At 41.0% G+C, this 23594-nt stretch overlaps 1 protein-coding gene across 7 annotated transcripts in view; it reads left to right on the top strand.

Moving 5' to 3' along the window:
- The window catches only part of ralgapa2 (Ral GTPase activating protein catalytic subunit alpha 2), a 487945-nt gene that overhangs the window by 190753 nt on the left and 273598 nt on the right, over positions 1-23594 (top strand). For all 7 annotated transcript variants that reach the window (XM_078230304.1, XM_078230302.1, XM_078230299.1 and 4 more), the window contains 3 exons: positions 6853-7046; positions 13133-13231; positions 19714-19869. In XM_078230304.1, the coding sequence (XP_078086430.1) occupies positions 6853-7046; positions 13133-13231; positions 19714-19869 (449 nt within the window). The remainder of the gene's footprint in view (positions 1-6852; positions 7047-13132; positions 13232-19713; positions 19870-23594) is intronic.

The following is a 23594-nucleotide window of genomic DNA, read 5'->3' as shown; positions in this document are numbered from 1 at the left end:
TGAGTTTTCTGCTTTCTGAAAAGAAATGGTGCAAACAGCCCCATTATTCTCCTTTTTTGACAGTGTCTTTGTGATTTCTATTTGAAAATCTTAAATGAGGTATGAATGATCTTAATGTTGCAATATTCACATCACTGCAAGTAAAAACAAAAAAACTGCTGAACATTGATTCTTTGTCTGTATCCGAAAAATCTTGACGTAAGTTTCAACGTGTACACGTTTAGGGAACGAAGTAACGGCAATTTGTATGCAATAGTGCTTGTTATGAGCATGTTAAAGTCACGATAAATATGATTGAAATTATTTGAATTAGTGACCAACAGCTCAGCACTGAAGAGTTGAATTTGCAACGTACAATGTCTATAGTAGCAAGCTTGAATCAAATCTCCAGGGAAAGAATTGTAGTGATTTTGCTGCTCTATAAATATAATAAACTGTTGAGTAAGTAGGAGAAGCTGCCTATTTTAATTCCACTTGCCCTTCTGATAATTTTCATGAAGCTAGCAGCACAGGTAAGTTGGCATTTCAGGGTTGGTGCAAAACCATTGACCCAACACACTAATTCTGTTTGGTCCTTCACAGATGCTGCGAGACCTGCCGAGGCGTTGTCTGCATTTTCAGAATCCGCATATTTTGCTTTTGCTTCGTCTTTGATTCCGTTTTTGCATAGTTCAAAAATACAAAAGAAAGATGGTGCTTTGTGCTTATCAGCATGTACTTTCAGCATATTGGCCTCAGTGCAGATTCAAAAAATAAAACTCCCCTCCACTTTTTCCATTAAATGTCTGATGCCACTTTCAAGATGCAGCTTGCTGCTCAGAGCCATGCTGCCTGCCACGTTTTGTCCCCTGTTGGTGAAGTTGTCCGACAAGCAGAACACATCGACCAATGGGAGTTGGTGGATAGATTTTCCTTCCTGTTCTTGCACCTGGGCATTTGAGATTGCTTCTGCACGTTGGAGAGAGAATTCAAGCAGAATGTATCACGTGGTTCATGCTTCAATAATTGACTGCTGCCCAATTTTCCATCAGTTGTGTTGGGCATGTAATCCTTCTTACCTGAAGTTCCACCATGATCTACTGCGGGCCACCTTGTCTGCCCAGTAAAACAACAACGTAGATGTTCAGTTGGCGTTGAAATGCAGTTCTGGGCAAAGCTCTTTCTTATAGTCCTGACATTCAGTCACCATACTAGGTGACCTTTCCTGGTCATAAAAGATCTTCACCTTTTTTCCAGACAAAACTTGTCTTTTGACTGGATGGGTGAGGCATCCATCAAACTTCTGTTTTATTAGAAGCGTCAAATAGGCACTCGACTGGTTCAGTCGATCCCTGACTGCCTTGCAGAGCACCCCACGTGAAAATAGTCACAGGCTCTCTCGTGCCACCAATTGTCGTAGATGCTGTGACAGCTTCTTGCTCTACTTCTCCAGGGTTGTCTAGGGAGTGCATTGATAGGATCTGTAGAGCTGTCTGTTAGTTGAACTGACCTGTTTTAACAGGGGTGGGGTGGTTAAAGCTATAGTTGAAATAAATCTGATCAGGTGTAATTGGCCAGTGTTCTACAGAAGATAGTTTTTTTTAACAATAAAACTTGTCATATTTGCCCATAATAAAATACAAGTGCATTAATGAATATATTTAGAAGTTTAAGTTAGGACTGCTTTATATTTTAGTTTGAAATATACCTGAAAAATATGTACAGCTGAAATAATGATCCTGATGTAGCAGGAAATACCCAGTAGGGGGTGCAAGATTCAAATCCAGAGCCATCTTTAAAACGAAGACACCTTCTGAAGTCGTAGGTGTCTGGTATTTTCAAAACCAAGTTTAATTTTCCTAAAATTCGTGGTTCTACGAAAATGTTAATCACAATTACTGTTGGGTAGGCCGTTTCAAAGATCAGTAAGCACTTGACAAAAACGCCTTTCATTGTTTTTGAGCTATGGGGTTGATTTTTGTTTTGAGAAGGGAGATCCTCCAGCAGACAAGATTGTCTGTCCTTTATGGAGCTTGGCCAAATTTTATTCTGTTGAAATCAATTTTTTCTGTTTGGGAAAAAACGGTCGTGAATGTAGCCCAATCCATCACGCAAACCAGCCTCCCATCCATTGACTCTGTCTACACTTCCCGCTGCCTCGGCAAAGCAGCCAGCATAATCAAGGACCCCACGCACCCCGGACATTCACTCTTCCACCTTCTTCCATCGGGGAAAAAGGTACAAAAGTCTGAGGACACGTACCGACCGACTCAAGAACAGCTTCTTCCCTGCTGTTGTCAGACTTTTGAATGGACTTAACTTGCATTAAGTTGATCTTTCTCTACACCCTAGCTATGACTGTAACACTACATTCTGCACCCTCTCGTTTCCTTCCTCTATGATTGGATACCTTGTGTAGCGCACAAGAAACAATACTTTTCACTGTATACTAATACATGTAACGATAATAAATCAAATCAAACCAGTGGAGTGAAAATTGAGTGGGTTTCGAAAATTGCAGATGAGCTGCTCCACCAAGCCACTGTCCAGCAGCACCATATAATTTAAATATTTTCATCCTCTCATCATGCTCCATCAATAGATTGTAACTATATGTTGTGTCACCATGTCACCATTTTGTTAGCTTAATCTGGAGAAGTTGTTGGCAGTGGTGGTGGGGGGGGAGGTTGCTCTTTGTAAAGCTGCTTTTAAAATCTTGTTTCACTGTGTAATTTAGCCTCTTAGAAGATGGAAAAATTAACATTAATATTTTAGGTTTCAAATGTTAACTCAACCGTACAAATTCAACACCCCTACATCTCAGTTTTGACTTTGTCTCAGTTGGAAGATACAATAACACTGTTTTAGTTGGTATTTTTAATGGCTATCTTGGTATCTGGCGGGGATAGTAATATGTAATCATTTTTCTCTGAAATGTTTTTGGGATTGTTTAATTAATTGATAGCTGAATGCACTTGGGATGTACTTAAGCCCGAGACAAAAACTAAAATGCAGAAAGATTAAAGTAGGGAAAAAGTAATTGTCGCATTGCAGACAACAGGGCAGCCAAATATGCATTACAATTGGATCATGGCTAAGCTAATCCACAGTAAACGAAGGTTTATTCTACTGAGATCTTGGGCCAGGATGGAGCATTGAAAAACCAATGGAGGCCAATCAGGCCAGCTATAGATGCGAAAATTGCAAATTATTGAATTTATGTTTGATATCTCAATCATTTTTATCAGCACACCAAACAATCAGCAAATTAGGAAAGAATGGATTTTGTGGGCAGACAAGTTTACTGAGAGGATGAAATTCAGAACATTCAGGATGAAATTCACACACACACACACGCACACACACACACGTACGTATAATGACATGGTGGGTAAGTAGAGAGGATTCCAGAACTCCAATATCACAATTCAGTCCAAGAACAGATTTAATAAAGCCACCACAACCATTATGCCCTGATCCAACCTCATTCAGTAATGCAGAAAGGGACACCATATACACACAATTCTGCCTGAACTGTAACTCAAACTGTAGTTTTGAATGACTGCTTTCTGCCTGAAACACATTCCATGATTGCAGCTTCCATATGAATCATCATAGAGTCCCGACAGCACAGGAGACAATTTGGCCCATTGAGTTACACCGACTCTCCAACAGAGCATCCCACCCAAGTCCACCCCCTCCTCTATCCCACACATTTACTCCACTAATCCCCCTAACCTACACATCTTTGGACACGAAGGGGCAATTCAGCATTGCCAACCCACCTAACCTGCACATTTTTGGACAGTGGGAGGAAACCAGAGCACGTAGAGGAAACCCGCACAGACACAGAAAGAACGTGCAAACTCCACACAGACTGTCGCCCAAGAATCAAACCCAAGTCCCTGGTTCTGTGAGGCAATAGCCCTAACCACCGTCCCACTGTGCTGCCCCACTGGAACTGAAAGACGAATGTGTTTCGAAACAACACAAGGTGCACTGAATTATCTGTTGTTGCATGCAACAATTAGCAGCTATTCAGCTCATTCCAAAAAGACTCGAAAAGGTGATAGCTGGAGTGCAAGTTAAGCGTTGGGGAGGTGACTGAAGTTGTTTGAAGGGATAAGATTTGAGGAGACTTCAAATATTAAAATTGGGGAAAAAGGAGTTTAGGAAGAAAATATCACCTGTCGTGAAGTAGAGCGAAACCAGGGTTGAAATAGTGAGGCTGTAGAGAGATTTATAAAGGAAGGTAAAGGTTTTGAAATTGAGCGAGACAGGAAGTTGATGTAGGTAGAAGAGGATGAGATACAAATGTATTAATTAGGAACAGGAGTAGGCCATTTGGCCCTAGAGTCTGCTTTGCCATTGAAAAGATCATGGCGGATCGGAATGTAAACTCAGCTCCACTTTCCTACTTATCCCTGATAACCTTTCAACCCCTTGTTTATTAATAATCTACTACCTATGCCTTAAAAATATTCAAACGCGCTCTTGCACCATTTTTACGAAGAGAGTTCCAAATACACTCAACCCTCAGAAAAAATCTCCTTATCTCTGCCTTAAATGGGTGACCCCTTTTTTTAAACAGTGACTCCTAGTTCTAGATTCTCCCACAAGAGGAAACATCCCCTCCACATCCAGGACCCCTCAGGATCTTGCATGTTTCAATCCATTCTTACTCTTCTGAACTCCAGTGGATACAAGCCTAACCTGTCCAACCTTCTCTCAAAAGCCAACCCTCCCATTTTTTGTATTAGCCTAGTAAACCTTCTCTGAAAGCCTTTCAATACATCCTTTCTTAAATAAGGTGACTAATACTGTACACGGTACTCTGGACACAGTCGCACCAATGCCCTGTATAACTGAAGCATAATCTTCTTACTTTAGTATTCCATTCCATTTGCAGTTAAGAATATTAGCTTTCCTAAATACTTGCTGTACCTGCATTCTAACTTTTTGCGATTCGTGCATTAGAACACCCAGATCCTTCTGCACCTCAGACTTCTGCAATCGCACCATTTAGTTAATATGCTTTTTTTATTCTTGCTGCCAAAATGGACAGTTTCACATTTCCCTATGTTATACTCCATTTGCCAGATCTTTGCCCACACACTTAACCTATCTTATGTCTCTTCATAGCCTCCTTATGTCCGCTTCACAATTTACTTTCCTACCTTTCTTTATGTCATCAGCGAATTTAGCAATCATACCTTCTGTCCCTTCATCCAAGTCATTTATATGAATTGTGAAGAGTTGAGGCCTCAACACTTATCTCTCTGGCACACCACTCGTTACATCCTGCCAACTAGAATATGGCCCATTTATGCCCACTCTCTGCTTCCTGCTGGCCAGCCAATAATCTATCCATGCCAATATGTTATCCCCTACGCCATGAGTTTTTATTTTCTGCAATAACCTTTGTGGTGGTGGCTTATCAAATGTCTATGAAATCGAAACACAGTGTATGCACTGATGGTACTAGTAAATGTAGATGACGAAGCTTTGAATGGGATAAGCTGACAACAGTAGTCTTGGATGAGTTGGAATGTTAGTAGATTATATCTTGGTAGTATTGGAGAAGTCAAATGTATTTGTGCAAAAAGTATGAATTATTTTGTTTTACAAAGGTAGCAGGGCTGAGGCATGAATGCAATGTAATGGGATCGTCATTATAATATCGCAATATCATTTTGTTTTGATTTTAACGCTCCAATATTGAAACGGAAATCCCACTTCTGGTGCAATATGACTTGTATAAGGGATGATTGAAAGAGGTAGACAAGTGTTAGCTAATTCCCCAGCACTCTCTCCAATACTGATGTATACAATATAAGGCCAGCAACAATGTTGGCATGTGACAGCTGCCGTGGAGAATGTTTACTTGTCCCTCCTGAGGATTTGTGCTGTTTGTTCATCTTTGAACTAATTTAACATTGCTCACCCAAAGTCTCTCAATTAAAATCGGATACCCATGTCTCTCGTGAAAGAGATGAAATCACCAGGCTTACAGAAATCAATATACACAGAGCTTTGAAATTGATTTCAAATCAATCAGAGAGGACTCCAGCTTGAATATTTTTTCCGCTGAGAAATCAAGTTTGAGTCAAGAGCCAAGGTGTGCAGGATGTCACCAATGTTGAAAGGAGTAGAGGAGAGACTGTTTTTGAAGAGATGCTGGTTAAATAAAGGGAATATATAGTAGATGTGGTGCAAACAGATTTTCAGAAGGTATCTCAGGAGCTTTTTTACACAAATATAGGTGTCGGATGTAGCATCCCATTTTTAAAAACATTTTGTTAAACAAGTTTTTGAATAAGTTATTTTAACTTATTCAAAAAACAAGTCTTAATGAATAGATCTATGTAGGCTGGTAGGTCCAGAGATATTGGCAGATGCTATCCCTGATACATAAATCCTACTGTCACGTTTAAATCTGTCACATCTTTGAATCAAACATCAAAATGTGCTGTTTCATTACATTTCATTATTTATAGTCAAGAGGGGAGGAGTCCCAAGTTGTGTACAAAATATAACACATCTTAACAATTGTCCCCCTGCTCCATTGTTTTATAAATATAACCACTGCATTTTATTTATGGAGGTTTGGACTGAGTACATTTGCCTTCCATGACCCAATGTTTAACAGCATATTGGCACAGAACAAATAGATTGCCTTTGCTTGTTGTACCATAATTCCTCTAAATCATATTAACCAAGAGAAAAATCGCTGTAGTGTTCTTCATATACTAATGATTGATGGAATCACTGGGAGCTTGCACAATTGTTGCGCAAGAACTGAAGAATACATCATGGCTAAACGTTTTAAACAGTGTAAAATACGTTTTGACATATCGTTATTTTGATCTGCAGATAGCAGTGAATGCCTTGCAGACGAGTGCAGTATCATTGCTGGAGGAAACCTCACTGGTTGGCATGCTGATGCAGCTGCTGTGCTATGGAGAAGAATTTTGGGCATTTTGGGAGATGTCAACTGCATACGCTGCCCTAAAATCCATGCCCTGGTTTTTGAGTATCTGTATGAACTCTGGCACAAACTAGCTAAGGTATTTTGGCTGCGTAATAGTTTTTCTTAGTTTCTCTGATACAAAATGTACAAATTGCCTCTGTTATATCATGCGTATTTATGCGTATCTTGCATTCATAATTGGTAAATAAGGAGCTGGTTCTTCGGACATTATAATAACCAGCTCCTTAACGTCAAATGCTGTCTCAAAATTTCACAGAACTGTTATAATCCAAAGTCTTAATACAGTTTTTTTGATCGGCCAGTCGCCCTATCAAATGTTTTTTAATATTAAACATTATGAATTTTTTAATCATTTCGGGTATTAGTATTTGTGCGTTCATTGGAGTTTTGAGTTTGAAGATACTTTCGGCCAAATTTTGTTGCCGCAGTGCACCTAACGGTGTCTTTATTAGATGTACCCTTGCACATTGAAACTCTTAACATTTTTACATGTCAAATTGCTGAATGCATGAGCTTCTAACCTTGTAATGAGGAGAATGGCCATTGGAGCCTGAGTGAATAGGGAAAGCATCTGTGTGTCTCCTGAATCAATTCAGTTTGAAGGATTGAGAAATAAGGGAGAAATGGACTGAGAATCATAAAATCCCTACAGGGCAGAAGGAGGCCATTTGGCCCATAGTCAGAGTTTTAACAACACCAGGTTAAAGTCCAACAGGTTTATTTGGTAGCAAATACCATTAGCTGCACGAACCACAATCCCATTCCGGCCCTATTCCTGTAACCCCACATATTTACCCTGCTAATCCCCCGACACTAGGGTCAATTTAGCATGGCCAATCAACCTAACCTGCACATCTTTGGACATTTTTGGAGAATGAAGTGTAAATTAGAGCTGGTAAATTCAATGTGAAGTCATGTACAGAAAAAGAAATGAATAAAGACTGGATTGCAAGAGAGAACAAAAAAGGGGAAGGTTTAAAAAAAAAAATTAGCTTTTTAAAAATCTGCACAATTAAAACCTAAAGGAATGAGACTCCGTATGAGTAATATTTACTTTTCAGTATCGGAGAGGTTGCAGTAATTTTTTTCTTTATCTTTCCATGGGATGTGGGCATCGCTGGCAAAGCCTGCATTTGTTACCCATCCCTTATTTCTATTGAACTGAGTGGCTTGCCACACCATTTCACCAGGCCGTTAAGAGTCATCCGCATTGCTGTGGGTCTGGAGCTGTACTGGTAGGCCAGACCAGTTAAGGATGGCAGATTTCCTCCCCTTAAGGGATTTGGGAATCTGATGAATTTTTATGATAATCAACAATGATTTCTTGGTCACCGTTACTGAGATTAAATTTTCAATTCCAGATTGTTAATTGAATTTAAATTCCACCAATGGTTCTGGTGTAATTTGATCCCTCACTCCCAGACCTGTCTGGGCCTCTGGATTGCTAGTTTAGTAAGAGTTATGACAACACCAGGTTAAAGTCCAACAGGTTTATTTGGTAGCAAATACCATTAGCTTTCGGAGCGCTGCTCCTTCGTCAGATGGAGTGGAAATCATTCCACTCCATCTGACGAAGGAGCAGCGCTCCGAAAGCTAATGGTATTTGCTACCAAATAAACCTGTTGGACTTTAACCTGGTGTTGTTAAAACTCTTACTGTGTTCACCCCAGTCCAACGCCAGCGTCTCCACATCATTGCTAGTTTAGTGACATTACCACTGCACCACTGTCAACCCATACTTGGTGCATTCTTAAAAATATTAATTGTGTATTAATTGTGTGTCATTCCATTGGTGGGCATAGCTATATATCGGAGCAGACTGAAACATGGTTGTTGGGTTTGGTGGTGCATATTTGTTTCCAAATAAAAAGCTGTGTGTGTAAAGATTAGGTGTCAGGTCTAACTTCCATTGCCTGGCTATTCACAAAAGGGTACTTAAGCTTGAAATTACTTAGCCTAACTTGGTATGGCAAATTTAGTTCCTACCCATTGCGCAAACATAGTAACTTCACATTTGAATAGTGATCCAGATAGCCTAATGCTGTTTCCACAAAGCTAATGGTGCAGAGCTGCAACTTGGATACCGACTTTTGCATAACTGTTTTATGATGCATCAGTTCCTCACCTGAATTTTATGTATTAATCATGTGGAGCACCATTAACCTCTGTTATTTTGGAGCAAAATCCATTCCAGTCACATCCATTTGGGAAGACTGATCCATATTTAAACGTGGAAACCTCCTTCTTCGATGCTATATAGACACGGTGACACAGTGGTTAGCACTGTTGCCTCACCAGCAGGGATCTGGGTTTGATTCCTGGCTTGGGTCACTGTCTATGTGGAGTCTGCACATTCTCCCCATGTCTGTTAGTCTATCCTCCGGGTGCTCTGGTTTCCTCCCACAGTCCAAAAAACGTGCTGGTAAGGTGCATTGGCCATGCTAAATTCTCCTTCAATGTACCCGAATAGGTGCCAGAGTGTAGCGACTAGGGGATTTTCGCAGTAACCGCATTGCAGTGTTAATGTAAGCCTACTTGTGACACTAATAAATACACTTTTAAAAAAGGAGGAGGCTTGATGAGTATAGTATGTGTGATGTAAACAATGTATATTTTAATGGGACTTTTGACAAGGTTCCATGTGGCAGACTGATTGGGAAGGTCATGGGATCCAAGATAAAGTGGCATGTTGGACCCAAAATTAATTCAGTGGCAGGAAACAAAGGGTTATGGTTGATGGGTCATTTAGTGATTGGAAGGCTGCAGAGTTCCGCAGGGATCGGTGCTGGGTCCCTTGCTTCTTGGCCAAAGCGGTAGGGCATGTCTTAAAGGTCACTTTGCACCTTTAAGACATGCCTTAAAACCAAACTCTTTGACCCAAGCTTTTAGTCATCTGAACATCTCCTTTTGTAGCATGGTGTTTGTTTTATAATGCTTCTTTGAAGTGCCTTGGGATGTTTCTTTACGTTAAAGGCACTATATAAACACAAGTCGGATCCTCTCTGTAATGTGGTAACCTTACCAGCACATTTTTTGGACTGTGGGTGGAAACCAGTGCACCCGGAGGATACACTAACAGATATGGGAAGAATGTACAGACTCCACATAGACAGTGACTCAAGCCAGGAATCAAACCCAGATCCCTGGTGGTGAGGCAACAGTGCTAACCACTGTGTCACCGTGCCTATATAGCATCGAAGAAGAAGGTTTCCAAGTTTAAATATGGATCAGTCTTCCCAAATGGATGTGACTGGAACGGATTTTGCAATAATGTGAAAGGATGACTTTGTAGAAGAGTCGAAAATTGGCCCTGTGTGTGATAGTTTGAAAGAAAGCTGGAGGCTGCTGGAAGATATCGAGGATGGGTCAGGTGGGCAGAAAGGTGGCATCCAATCCAGATTTGGCAAGGCCAGCGAAAGCAGAATGCCCAATTGTAGGATTCTGAAAAGGAAAAGGGGAACATTGAAGTGCACGATTACAGGTTACTGAAGGTGGCAAGACAGGTAGATAAGGTCATTAAGGAGGCACACAGGATACTTTCCTTTATTGGCTAAAGCCTACAGTGTAAGAACAGGGAGGTTGTGTAAAACATTAGTCAGATTGTAACTAGAATACTGTGAATAGTTACCACATTACAGGGAGGATGCGATCAATCTGAAGAGGCTACAAAAGAAATTGACGAGGATGTTGCCGGGGGTGCAAAATTTTAATTATGAGGAACAATTGGATAGAATGGCCTTGTTTTATTTAAGGGGAGGTTTAATTGAAATTTAATTAAGTGATGAGGGGTCTCAATAGAGCGGAAGGACCTGTTTTTGTTAGAGAAGTCACTAACATGGGGACATTGGTTTAAAGGATTAGAAGACAGTTGCAAATTTATTTTCATCCAGAGGGTGATGGAGATCTGGAACTGTCTGCCAGAAAGCGTGATAGAGACAGAAACCCTCATTGCATTTAAACAAAAACGCATAGTGCTATAATCTACAGGGCTACAGACCAAGAGCTAGAAGTAGGATGAAACTGGGTCACTCTCTTTGGGCCAGCATGGACATGATGGGCCACATGAACTCCTTCTGTGCTGGAAAATTTACTTGGATCAAAATGTTGAATATCCAGTGGAGGCTCAGCTTTTGTCCGAGATATTTATTCAGTGCTCCATCGATTTAGTGACTATTTTGAAGGGTAGATGGCGAATAAAATATCTGTGGTCGGGATGGATTTTGAAACGTTTGACTACATGTTAAAGGGATAATCTTTATTGCGCCCTACTATTCGGTTGCCCAATGCGTTAGGTTTGCTTCAAAATTTAACTGTTCTAGGCTATGATTATTAAATAGTTGGGATGTAAAACATGAAGTGTCATGAGTGAGACCTGATAATAGGAAAATCATAGAAATGACGGGCCATAATTTACATAATTTTACAAGAGCATTACTAAAGTGTGTGACTATAATATTCAGAGGATCATTTGGCCATAAAATCGGGCCCGTAACTACCTGACTCCCCAGTGTAGGATTTGGGGGCTACCCCAAAGATGTGCTGGGGAATTTCTCTGCAAGTTCCCAGGTGACGGTATATGCAACCATTATCTAACTTCCCCTGGACAATTGGACTGCTCTGGGAACAATCCGAAAACTTAATATTCGTATAAAATTATAAAATAGAAATAAAGCATCATGATAATTCAGATTGTGATGGTATATAGCGGTGAAAAGAAACCCTCCAGAGTTTGTTGGTATAGTGAAAATGTGTTAATTTTGACATTTCTTCTTGGGTTCCATCATTCAACAAGAGAGGTGAGCAATTATAATCCTGTTTTGTTAAGCAAAAATATGGAAAGCAGTGGTTGGGTTCATGCAAGATAAAAACTTGGTTACACATCTGACATAAGTCTCCTGAGAGGACTTCTTCGAGAATCTGTCAATAATGTAGTCGAGTGTATTTGCTTGTAATGGTTTGCTTTGAACAAAGAGGCCATTGGGGATTTGAAGCTAGGCATTGCTTAAGGCATTGGATATTTTAAGTCTTCTGGATATCTCTTGGCCGTTTGTGCATTTGTTTTCTTAAGTGTGGGAAGTTTTGTAACTTAGTGATGCATTTGAATAACAATTAAATTGTTAAAACTTTAAAAGGCAAGGGTGAACTTAAAACATTCGAGTCCAATAGCTGTTACATTTAAGAAATAGGAGTGCTCTGTAATGAAATCATATTTACACATCATGCTCTCATGCGCCTCCAAGCCCTTTTTGCTACCTCCATCTATCCAGTCTAATCTTGAATGTTGACAATCAGTTCTGTCATAACTACTAACACTGAAAGTGAAATCAACATCTCTGTCTAAAGAGGTTTCTCTTGCTCATTGGTCCAAATTGCTTATGTTTAATTTTGTAGAGAGTGCCCCTTCTTTTTGACTTCTCAACTGCTGGAAAAGCGCAGCTTCCAATCATTCTGATAACTTAATTTTTTATCAGATGTCTCATCATCTTGTAATGTGTGATTTCCTAAAGAAAAAATGCCTAGCGTTTCAAATGTTTCTCATTTGTATTTGTGGCTTTGTTTAGCTTTTTAGCTTAAATTTTACTTTTTAGATAATTACAATTGTAAGGGCTTATTGCTGTGATCTGTATCTAGCTTTTTGATCAGTTTATTCCAGCTCACTCTCCCAGCCCCTCAAAAGAAATCTCTGTGGGGATATATTATTAAAGTCACATGACTGTATTAGCCTCACTGCCATTATTAAAGCACTGAACTAATATGAAATGTTCTCGATCCCACATTCTAATTACAAGCATGTGCAAATCTTTCAAAATTCTAAGCTGCTGAAAGTAAAAATTATGCTACGCTTTTGTACATTTTTTTTAGTGTGGTGCATCATCTGTGAAACATTCCAATTTAAGAACTGGTGCTGTGGATATCACCTTAATTTACTACTTCGCAGTCAAGATTAAAAATTAAGTAGACCACTAAGCAATACCACTTAGTTTTTCTAGGAATCTTCACAGGAGCCAGGATTGAAGATTGTTTAATATCTGTGCATGCATCTTGGTTTCGGTGAATATAGGTGGCTAATTTAGCAGTTGAACTGTATTATATTGCTTTGTGTGTCATTTGCTCTTTTTTATAGGTATAAGAAGATTGATATTTGTTTTGTTTTCTTTTTAGATTAGAGACAACCTGGGTATCAGTCTGGATAATCAGATTTCACCACAATCTCCAATTTTGATTCCACCTCTTCGTATGTTTGTGTCCTGGTTGTTTAAGGTAAACAAGTATGATTGCAAAGATGAAACAAAAAAAAATTGCTACAAGTAGATTGAGGTGGCACTTGAAAGGAGTAATATCGGGCCAAAGTTTCAAATGTAATCTTTCATCAGAACTGTGAACTAACAGCTGAATGGGTATTTTAATCAGGTTGCGGTTGGAAGAGAGAAGTTGGGGGAAGGAAAGAACAGATACTTAATTCACGGAAGGTATTGGGAGGGGGATTTTGTGAGCGCATATGGCGACACTGCAAATTCCCACAAGAGCTGGAAGACGAGAATCTCACTGGCAAGATCTCGTTTTCCGATTTTTTTGTTTTTCCCCCCCCCACCAGTGACATAATGTGGTTCCTGCCCATGAAGGTTGGAAACCTCTTTTCAATATATTTAAATATAATTAGTGGGCTTCCCTGCCGTATCGTCCCACCATATTAGCAATTCATGTGGGCAAGGTTTACAACTGTTTTTTATAAACGTGAATCAGATGAAGGGATCCTGCCAGGGTTGCACAAGTATAGCTCCAGGATGGCGGGGGGAGAGGGACATGGCTGGGCAGTACCTTGGCACTGCCCCCAGGTGCTCCCGGCCAGGGGTCTGTGCTGGGGGGGGAGCCCTCTGGGGAGCTCCATTGAGAAAGGTACCCCCTTATCCTTGGGGAGGGTAGGGGTCCCCATTTTATTTTCAGCAGAGATCGGGGTACGTGGGATTCCCAGTGTTGCCTGCTTTTCCTGACCCTGCCCCTGCCCTGTTAGCATGTAAGCAAGAGCCACAGCTCCATTGTCCAGCATCCTGTGTAGAAAGAAACATGTGGCGAGATAAGCTGGCTGTGCAGTTGGTGAGCTACACGATGGTTTTCTCCCCTCAGCCAGGGGAGAAATTCCGCCCATTATCTTCATTCACAGAAGAAGGGCCAGTAGCTTGAGGACAATGACAATAGAGTTTCATATTTTGATTTATTCAGATATATGGTGAATGAGGACTATTTGATTATTTTCTAATTCCATCAAGTTGTAAGAAAATGCTCTTTCAGGCAGATACCCAACACTGATTTAATACCAAATTGGAAAATTTCCTTTAATTAACTTTTAGTTTCACAGTCTTCTATTTGGCTTGGTTGCTAACCAATGCTATCTTGCAATAACATTGTAAATACATTCCGTGTGTTCATTTCTGCAAAATACAGCAGATACTGGAAACCTGAAATTTAAAAAAACGCAATGGAAAATGCTACGCAGGTCAGGCAGCATCTGTTGTGAGAGAAACAGATCTATGATCTTTCTTTAGTTTTTAAGCATTTGCAGAAATATAAATTACAATGGGCCTACATTTAAGAACATAAGAACATAAGAAATAGGAGCAGGAGTAGGCCATCTAGCCCCTCGAGCCTGCCCCGCCATTCAATAAGATCATGGCTGATCTGACGTGGATCAGTACCACTTACCCGCCTGATCCCCATAACCCTTAATTCCCTTACCGATCAGGAATCCATCCATCCGCGCTTTAAACATATTCAGCGAGGTAGCCTCCACCACCTCAGTGGGCAGAGAATTCCAGAGATTCACCACCCTCTGGGAGAAGAAGTTCCTCCTCAACTCTGTCTTAAACCGACCCCCCTTTATTTTGAGGCTGTGTCCTCTAGTTTTATCTTCCTTACTAAGTGGAAAGAATCTCTCCGCCTCCACCCTATCCAGCCCCCGCATTATCTTATAAGTCTCCATAAGATCCCCCCTCATCCTTCTAAACTCCAACGAGTACAAACCCAATCTCCTCAGCCTCTCCTCATAATCCAAACCCCTCATCTCCGGTATCAACCTGGTGAACCTTCTCTGCACTCCCTCCAATGCCAATATATCCTTCCTCATATAAGGGGACCAATACTGCACACAGTATTCCAGCTGCGGCCTCACCAATGCCCTGTACAGGTGCATCAAGACATCCCTGCTTTTATATTCTATCCCCTTCGCAATATAGGCCAACATCCCATTTGCCTTCTTGATCACCTGTTGTACCTGCAGACTGGGCTTTTGCGTCTCATGCACAAGGACCCCCAGGTCCCTTTGCACGGTAGCATGTTTTAATTTGTTTCTATTGAGATAGTAATCCCATTTGTTATTATTTCCTCCAAAGTGTATAACCTCGCATTTATCAACGTTATACTCCATTTGCCATATCCTCGCCCACTCACTCAGCCTGTCCAAATCTCTCTGCAGATCTTCTCCGTCCTCCACACGATTCACTTTTCCACTTATCTTTGTGTCGTCTGCAAACTTCGTTACCCTACACTCCGTCCCCTCCTCCAGATCATCTATATAAATGGTAAATAGTTGCGGCCCGAGTACCGATCCCTGCGGCACGCCACTAGTTACCTTCCTCCAACCGGAAAAACACCCATTTATTCCGACTCTTTGCTTCCTGTCGGATAGCCAGTCCCCAATCCACTTTAACACACTACCCCCAACTCCGTGTGCCCTAATCTTCTTCAGTAGCCTTTTATGGGGCACCTTATCAAACGCCTTTTGGAAATCCAAAAACACCGCATCCACCGGTTCTCCTCCATCAACCGCCCTAGTCACATCTTCATAAAAATCCAACATGTTCGTCAAGCACGACTTTCCCCTCATGAATCCATGCTGCGTCTGATTGATCGAACCATTTCTATCCAGATGCCCTGCTATCTCCTCTTTAATAATGGATTCCAGCATTTTCCCTACTACAGACGTTAAGCTGACCGGCCTATAGTTACCCGCCTTTTGTCTCCTTCCTTTTTTAAACAGCGGCGTAACATTAGCCGTTTTCCAATCAACCGGCACTACCCCAGAATGCAACGAGTTTTGATAAATAATCACTAACGCATCCACTATTACCTCTGACATTTCTTTCAATACCCTGGGATGCATTCCATCCGGACCCGGGGACTTATCCACCTTCAGTCCCATTAGTCTACCCAGCACTGCCTCTCTGGTAACATTAATTGTATTAAGTATTTCTCCTGCTGCCAACCCTCTATCGTTAATATTTGGCAAACTATTTGTGTCCTCCACCGTGAAGACCGACACAAAAAACTTATTTAAAGACTCAGCCATATCCTCATTTCCCACTATTAACTCCCCCCTCTCGTCCTCCAAGGGTCCAACATTCACTCTAGCCACTCTATTCCTTTTTATATATTTATAAAATCTTTTACTATCATTTTTTATATTAATTGCTAGCCTAGCTTCATAGTCTATCCTTCCTTTCTTTATCGCTTTCTTAGTCTCTCTTTGTTGTTTCTTAAATTTTTCCCAATCACTTGTTTCTCCACTATTTTTGGCCACTCTGTACGCAGCTGTTTTTATTTTAATACTCTCCTTTATTTCCTTCGTTATCCACGGCTGGTTCTCCCTTTTCTTACAATCCTTGTTTTTTGCTGGAATATATTTTTGCTGAGAACTGAAAAGGATCTCCTTAAAAATCCTCCACTGTTCCTCAGCTATCCTACCTGCCAGCCTGCTCTCCCAGTCTACCTTAGCCAATTCATCCCTCATCCTATCATATTTCCCTCTGTTCAAACAGAGGACACTGGTTTGGGACCAAACTTTCTCCTCTTCCATCTGAATCAGAAATTCGACCATATTGTGGTCACTAGACCCAAGAGGGTCCTTCACAATAAGATCCTTAATTCTACCTACCTCGTTACACAATACCAGATCCAAAATAGCTCGTTCCCTCGTCGGTTCCGTAACATGCTGTTCAAGGAAACTATCCCGACAGCATTCTAAGAACTCTTCCTCCATTCCACCCTTACCGACTTGAGTCTGCCAGTCAATGTGCATGTTGAAGTCCCCCATGATTATTGCCGTTCCGTTTTTACACGCATCCCTTATCTGCTTGTTTATAGCCCTCCCTACCTCAACATTATTATTTGGGGGCCTATATACCACACCTACTAGTGTCTTTCTCCCTCTACTATTCCTCATCTCTACCCATAATGATTCCACGTTTTGTTCCTCAGAGCCTATGTCATCCCTCAGTACTACCCTGATATTATCTCTTATTAATAGCGCGACCCCACCACCTTTTCCTTCCTGTCTATTCTTCCTAAACACCTGATACCCCTGGATATTCATCTCCCAGTCCTGGTCACCTTTCAGCCACGTTTCTGTAATGGCCACTAGATCGTACCCACTCGTGCTGATTTGCACCATCAACTCATTTACCTTGTTCCGAATGCTTCGTGCATTCAGGCAAAGTGTCCTTATTCCAGCTTTTATCTGGACCCGCTTTGATGAGTCGCGAACACCCTCTCCCTCTACTCCCTTATCTAAATTACCGCCTTCATTCACTTGCACCCTCTCCTCTACCATTAATTTTGTAATTCCCCTTACCCCTGCATCCTCCACCCCATCAATTAGTTCCTTGATCCTAGTCAACTCTTCTAGCTCCCCTCCCCCCAACCTATCTAGTTTAAATTCTCCCCAGTAACCTTAGCCAACCTACCGGCCAGGATATTGGTCCCCGTGTGATTCAAGTTCCACCCGTTTTTTGTATACAGATCACCCCTGCCCCTAAAGAGGTCCCAATGGTCCAGGAACCTGAATCCCTGCCCCCTGCACCAGTCCCTCAGCCACACATTCATCTTCCACCTCACTCCATTCCTGCCCTCACCTTCCCGTGGCACAGGCAGTAATCCTGAGATTACTACCTTTGCTTTCCTCTTTCTCAGCTGTCTCCCTAATTCCCTGTACTCCCTTTTCATGACCCCTTCTCCCTTCCTACCCACATCAGCGGTACCAATATGTACCGCTACCTCAGGCTCCTCTCCCTCCCACCTCAGGATTTCCGGGATGCGACTAGCGACATCCTGGATCCCGGCCCCAGGGAGGCAGACCACCATGCGAGAATCCCGCCTACCTCCGCAGAAACGCCTGTCTGTCCCCTTCACCATCGAGTCCCCGATTAATACCGCCTTCCTCCTCTTTTCCTTAGCCCTCTGAGTTACAGGGCTGGACTCCACTGCGGAGACACGGCCACTGCTGCTTCCCCCAGGCGGGCTGTCCCCCCCAGCAGTACTCAAGCAGGAGTACTTGTTGTGCAGGGGCAAATCCACTGGGGTGCTCTCAACCACCCTAGCCTTACCCTTCCTGGCCATCACCCACTTGGCCTCCTCCCGTTGCCCTGGTGTGACCACCTGATGATAGCTCTTGTCTATCACCTCCTCATTCTCCCTCATCAGCCTAAGATCCTCGAGCTGCAGTTCCAGCTCCCTAACACGGTCCCTCAGGAACCGCAGCTCGACACACCCCTCACAGATGTGGATGTCCGGGAGGCCAGATGCCTCCAGGACCTCCCACATCCTACACTGGGAACAACACACTGGTTTCACACTCATACTGGACACTTTATGTCAAGTAAGACAGTAAAAAGTTAATAAGAGTGTAAGGAAACAAAAAAATAAATAATTAATTAAAGTCAGAAAACCCACTCTCTTACCCTCAGCCTGCTCCTGGGAACAAATCCCTGATATTAACAACTGATATTAAACCCAAACAACTGAGATTAAACCCAAACAACTGAGATTAAACCCAAACAACTGATATTAAACCCAGAACAACTGAGATTAAACCCAGAACAACTGATATTAAACCCAAACAACTGAGATTAAACCCAAAACAACTGAGATTAAACCCAAACAACTGATATTAAACCCAGAACAACTGATATTAAACCCAAACAACTGAGATTAAACCCAAAACAACTGAGATTAAACCTAAACAACTGATATTAAACCCAAACAACTGAGATTAAACCCAGAACAACTGATATTAAACCCAAACAACTGATATTAAACCCAAACAACTGATATTAAACCCAAACAACTGATATTAAACCCAAACAACTGAGATTAAATCCAAACAACTGAGATTAAACCCAAACAACTGAGATTAAACCCAAACAACAGAGATTAAACCCAAACAACTGAGATTAAATCCAAACAACTGAGATTAAACCCAAACAACAGAGATTAAACCCAAACAACAGAGATTAAATCCAAACAACTGAGATTAAATCCACAACAACTGAGATTAAACCCAAATAACTGAGATTAAACCCAAACAACTGATACTGAATCCAAACAACTGAGATTAAACCCAAACAACTGAGATTAAACCCAGAACAACTGAGATTAAACCCAGAACAACTGAGATTAAACCCAGAACAACTGATATTAAACCCAAACAACTGAGATTAAACCCAAAACAACTGAGATTAAACCTAAACAACTGATATTAAACCCAAACAACTGATATTAAACCCAAACAACTGAGATTAAACCCAGAACAACTGATATTAAACCCAAACAACTGAGATTAAATCCAAAAAAAAAAAATTTGTAACAGATCAAAGTGTATTTGCATCTGTTTGTTTAAATTTAATGAGAAATTGTGTCTAAGTTTATCAGAAACTCTGGTCGCTTAATTGTATTCTTGTAACTTTTTTTTTTAGGCAACAACTCTGCCCAATGAATACAAAGAGGGAAAACTGCAAGCCTATAAGCTAATTTGTGACATAATGACTAAGCGCCAAGATGTCTTGCCAAATTCCGATTTCTTAGTACACTTTTATCATGTGATACATCGAGGCATTGTGTGCGAGGATCAGGTAATGCAATTTATTCCTTGTACAAGTTTTAATTTAAAAGTCAAAATTAATTGTCACTTTCTAAACTAAAGCAAGGTTGCTCTAAAGTAAATGCAAGGGAAAATCCTTGGGAAAAATAGTGACTTTGTAAAACAATCTACCAAATGACAAATGGATTAAGTTCTGTTTTAAGCATTTTATGCCAAATATTGTGGCAATGTACCCATTTCAACTGACAAACTGCTCCATTTCTGTCCTGCCTCAAATTTATTTTTTAAAAGACTTGAACCTTATGCTCGCCTTTGTATTCAGATGTGGGTCTGTATATTGAAATTTTATTTCCATACTTACAAAGTTCAGAATACCAAACCTTAAAAACCAAACATGAAAAAGATTGGCACAAAGCTCAAAGTTACCTAGAAGGTGCAAAGGTATTGTTTTATGATATACTTTCAGTATTTGGGGAAACCGAGGAGGTCACCATAAGAACTAAGGAAAGGGGTGACATTGGACGGGATTTTATGGCCTCGCTCATTCCAAAACCGTAAAAGTCCCGCCTGAGGTCAATGGACCTTCCCATGGTCCACCCCTTGCCCGCTCCAATTCCCATAGTGGACAGGACGGTAAAATTCCAGCCATCATGTGAACCGGTGTTCGTTAGTGGCCCAGAAAATGTTATTGTGGGTTCTCTATGGATAGATGAACAAAGGCGGGCTGCATGGCCATCCTTTTTCATAATACTTGGTGAATTCCAGCAGAATTTTTCTGATGGTTGAATACAGGGTCAAATTAGAAAAACTTGATTTTGGGTGTCACATCTTGACGAATCTTGGCATAATAGTCTTAATAGCAATTGCCAGTAAGTTGATGCAGGGACTGTCCAAGGAATTTCCTCAATGTCGGGACACACATTTAGGATGTAAGAGTGGTCCAAATTTGTATGCATCAGTCAATAGTGATTTTCAGATTGATTGCTGCTAGTTAATCATCTGAACCATTTATTGGGATCATCTGTACAAACTGTCCTGAGAGAGTGTGGCAGTCCAGATGATAGGGACCTCAATCACAACACTTTGGTGCTGTAAATGATAATGGAAGTTTTCTCCTTGTCATCAGAGCACAAGTGATTTCTGAGTCAAACTGCAGACATACTTCTCTCAAAAATCAGCTGGTCTTAACATTGGAACTTACAACTCTGACATCTCCTTTGAATACTAGTAAAGCTATATTTTTGAATCTGAGATCTTCAGTGGGCGAGAAAATAGCTTTGAATACCTTGCCTCTGACAAAAAGTTAGAAGTAACTAGCCTTTTTCCAGTGTTGTGTACGTCAAAGGTTTACCTGTAATTGTAACCGCTCACGTGGCGGAGCAGAGTCATAGAACCGCTTAGAAAAAAACATTTATTAAACATGAAAAATTGTATTATTATACAATACTCCTTTACTCTCCCCTTAGCTTTACAATTACACACAGATTGTAAGATTAACCTGGATTACAAAATTCATAAACTACAATGGTCTTATTAACACACACACACTCCCTTTTAAGCACACAAGATGACTGTGGTTGGACACACTCCTCTCTGAACCCAAGTGAATATCTGTGGATGGTTATTATAGCCGTGAGCCACTTTGTCTCACTGAATTCTGGCTTCCACACGATTGATTTCAAATTCTGCTTTCAAAAGTCACACTTTCAAATTTTTTTTAAAAATTATGTTTTCTTTCCACTGCTTCCATCAAAGTTTCGCTTTCAGGTTTTACATCTCTCCCTTCATATTTTCTTTGTCTTAAAGGCTTTTACATAAACTCCGGTGTCCAGCCATTGTTTTCCTCAATTATTTGAAATAAGATCTCCCAAACTGTAGTAATTTCTCACACATCTTGGCACTGCTGCAGCTACCTTGCTGGCCTCCAATGCCTTTTCAACTCTTGTGGCTTAACTGAATAGTATTCTATTCTGGTTCCCAGTTTCCTCTGTTCTGTTAACTCCAGACTTTGTGGAAACTCTCTCCATTTCTCTAGTTTCCTTTAAGTAGCTTTCCGGCAGCTTTTTTCATAACCATTACTCCATAGTATGATTTTTCTTCTAGCAAGGCTGAGAGAGATGTTCCCTCTTTAGCCATCCAGAACCAGCTGCTTCGAGCAGGGCTGAGAGAGCTGTCTTCTTTATCACTATGTATCTCCAACTGCAATCAAATTACTTTACTTCACTTTCACTTAACTGCTTACTTCAATTCAGTGCCACAGGGAGTCGGAGCCTATCCCGACTGACATTGGGCATTAGGCAGAGTACACAGACAGGGTCTCGCACTTAAAAACACACAGGCACGCATACGCAGACAAACAGAGGTACAATGGTATTGAATTTGACGATCAGCCATGATCTAAATGAATGGCGGAACAAGCTTGAAGAGCCAAATGGCCTATTCCTTTTATTTTCTATGTATGTTTCTATCTAACCTACACATCTTTGGACTGTGGAGGAAACTGGAGCACCCAGCGAAATCCCACACACAAATGGGAGAATGTGCAAACCTGTCGCAGTCAGATAACCCAGGCCAGAATCGGTGCCTGGAGCTGAGGCTGCAGTGCTTAATCACTGCGCCACTGTCATCCTCAATTCAAATTAGCTAAGCTAAAACTTTCTCTAAAGTTTCTCTACCTTATAAGGCCCCAGTTGCTAACCATTGCTGATTTATTTACTCTTCACACTGTGGCCCTCTCTAAGCACAATAGAATCACAGTTGGAATTGAAACCAACCCCCACACATACAACCATCTTTGTCCAGCATGAATCCAACTAACTATAGGTATTTACCCTTCCAGGCACAGAAACGTTAAATTAAACTCAAAACTATATCTTATTCCTAATGTTTATCAATACAAACATCAATCCCTTAAAACTACCTTTATTTTCCCCAACAACATTTGTCCAAATTACTAACTTGTCTTAACTTTATTGCTCCGGCTGCTGGAGTATTTGTCACTGTTTCAGGCCAAGTACTTGCTTTGCATGCAGAAACCACACTAACCCATGTCTCATCTTAAGCAAGGGAAGCTTCATGTTTCTCATAACATAGTTCCAGGCACGTACTTGCCAATGGCAGTTAGACTGTGTCTCGGAGGAGGAGTAGTAGATAGGTGACGTACCTCCCATTTTAGAAGTTCAGTCTTTATAAACTCCATGGTGTTCTGTAAGCTGTCAAGTTCCAAGTTCCACAGCGCAAGAGAAATCTGAATTGATTGGGAAAGGAGCTTTATTCTCAGGAGGTGTGGCTTGCCACCAGATATCCTGGGTAGTTCGTACATAAACATACCATCGAGATTGACTTGGCTAGTTTTCAGATAGGAATTGGATGATAGCTAATTCTGACAGTGTGGACCTATAGATTAAACTGCTGATGCTGGGAGAAGTAACCCTTGAACGTTATAGACAGAGGAGCCTATGTGGCTATCTGGGATGCTGTCCTATCTATTTGTCTCAAATTTCCAGACTTTTAGAAGCGGCTGATAGAAGATAATAGCTCATTTGAAGTTCAGGTATTTTAAGAAGAAAATAGTAAGTTCACAAGCCATTCCATATATGCCCTGAAGAGGGCAGTTTTGGAAAGCTCTGAGATCGTGACGTTCGCATCAACCAAGCAACAATCATTTTTTTAATTTAAGGGCTGTTCAATCCAGCAGTTCAGAATGACCAGTATGATTTATTTGTTTTTAAAGTACTTGTTACATCCTCCCCCTCT

Source organism: Mustelus asterias, chromosome 15, assembly GCF_964213995.1.
Source record: "Mustelus asterias chromosome 15, sMusAst1.hap1.1, whole genome shotgun sequence".
In the NCBI taxonomy this organism is placed as follows: Eukaryota; Metazoa; Chordata; class Chondrichthyes; order Carcharhiniformes; family Triakidae; genus Mustelus; species Mustelus asterias.
Note: the sequence above shows the minus strand (reverse complement) of the source record. Positions and strands in the feature narration are given on the sequence as shown.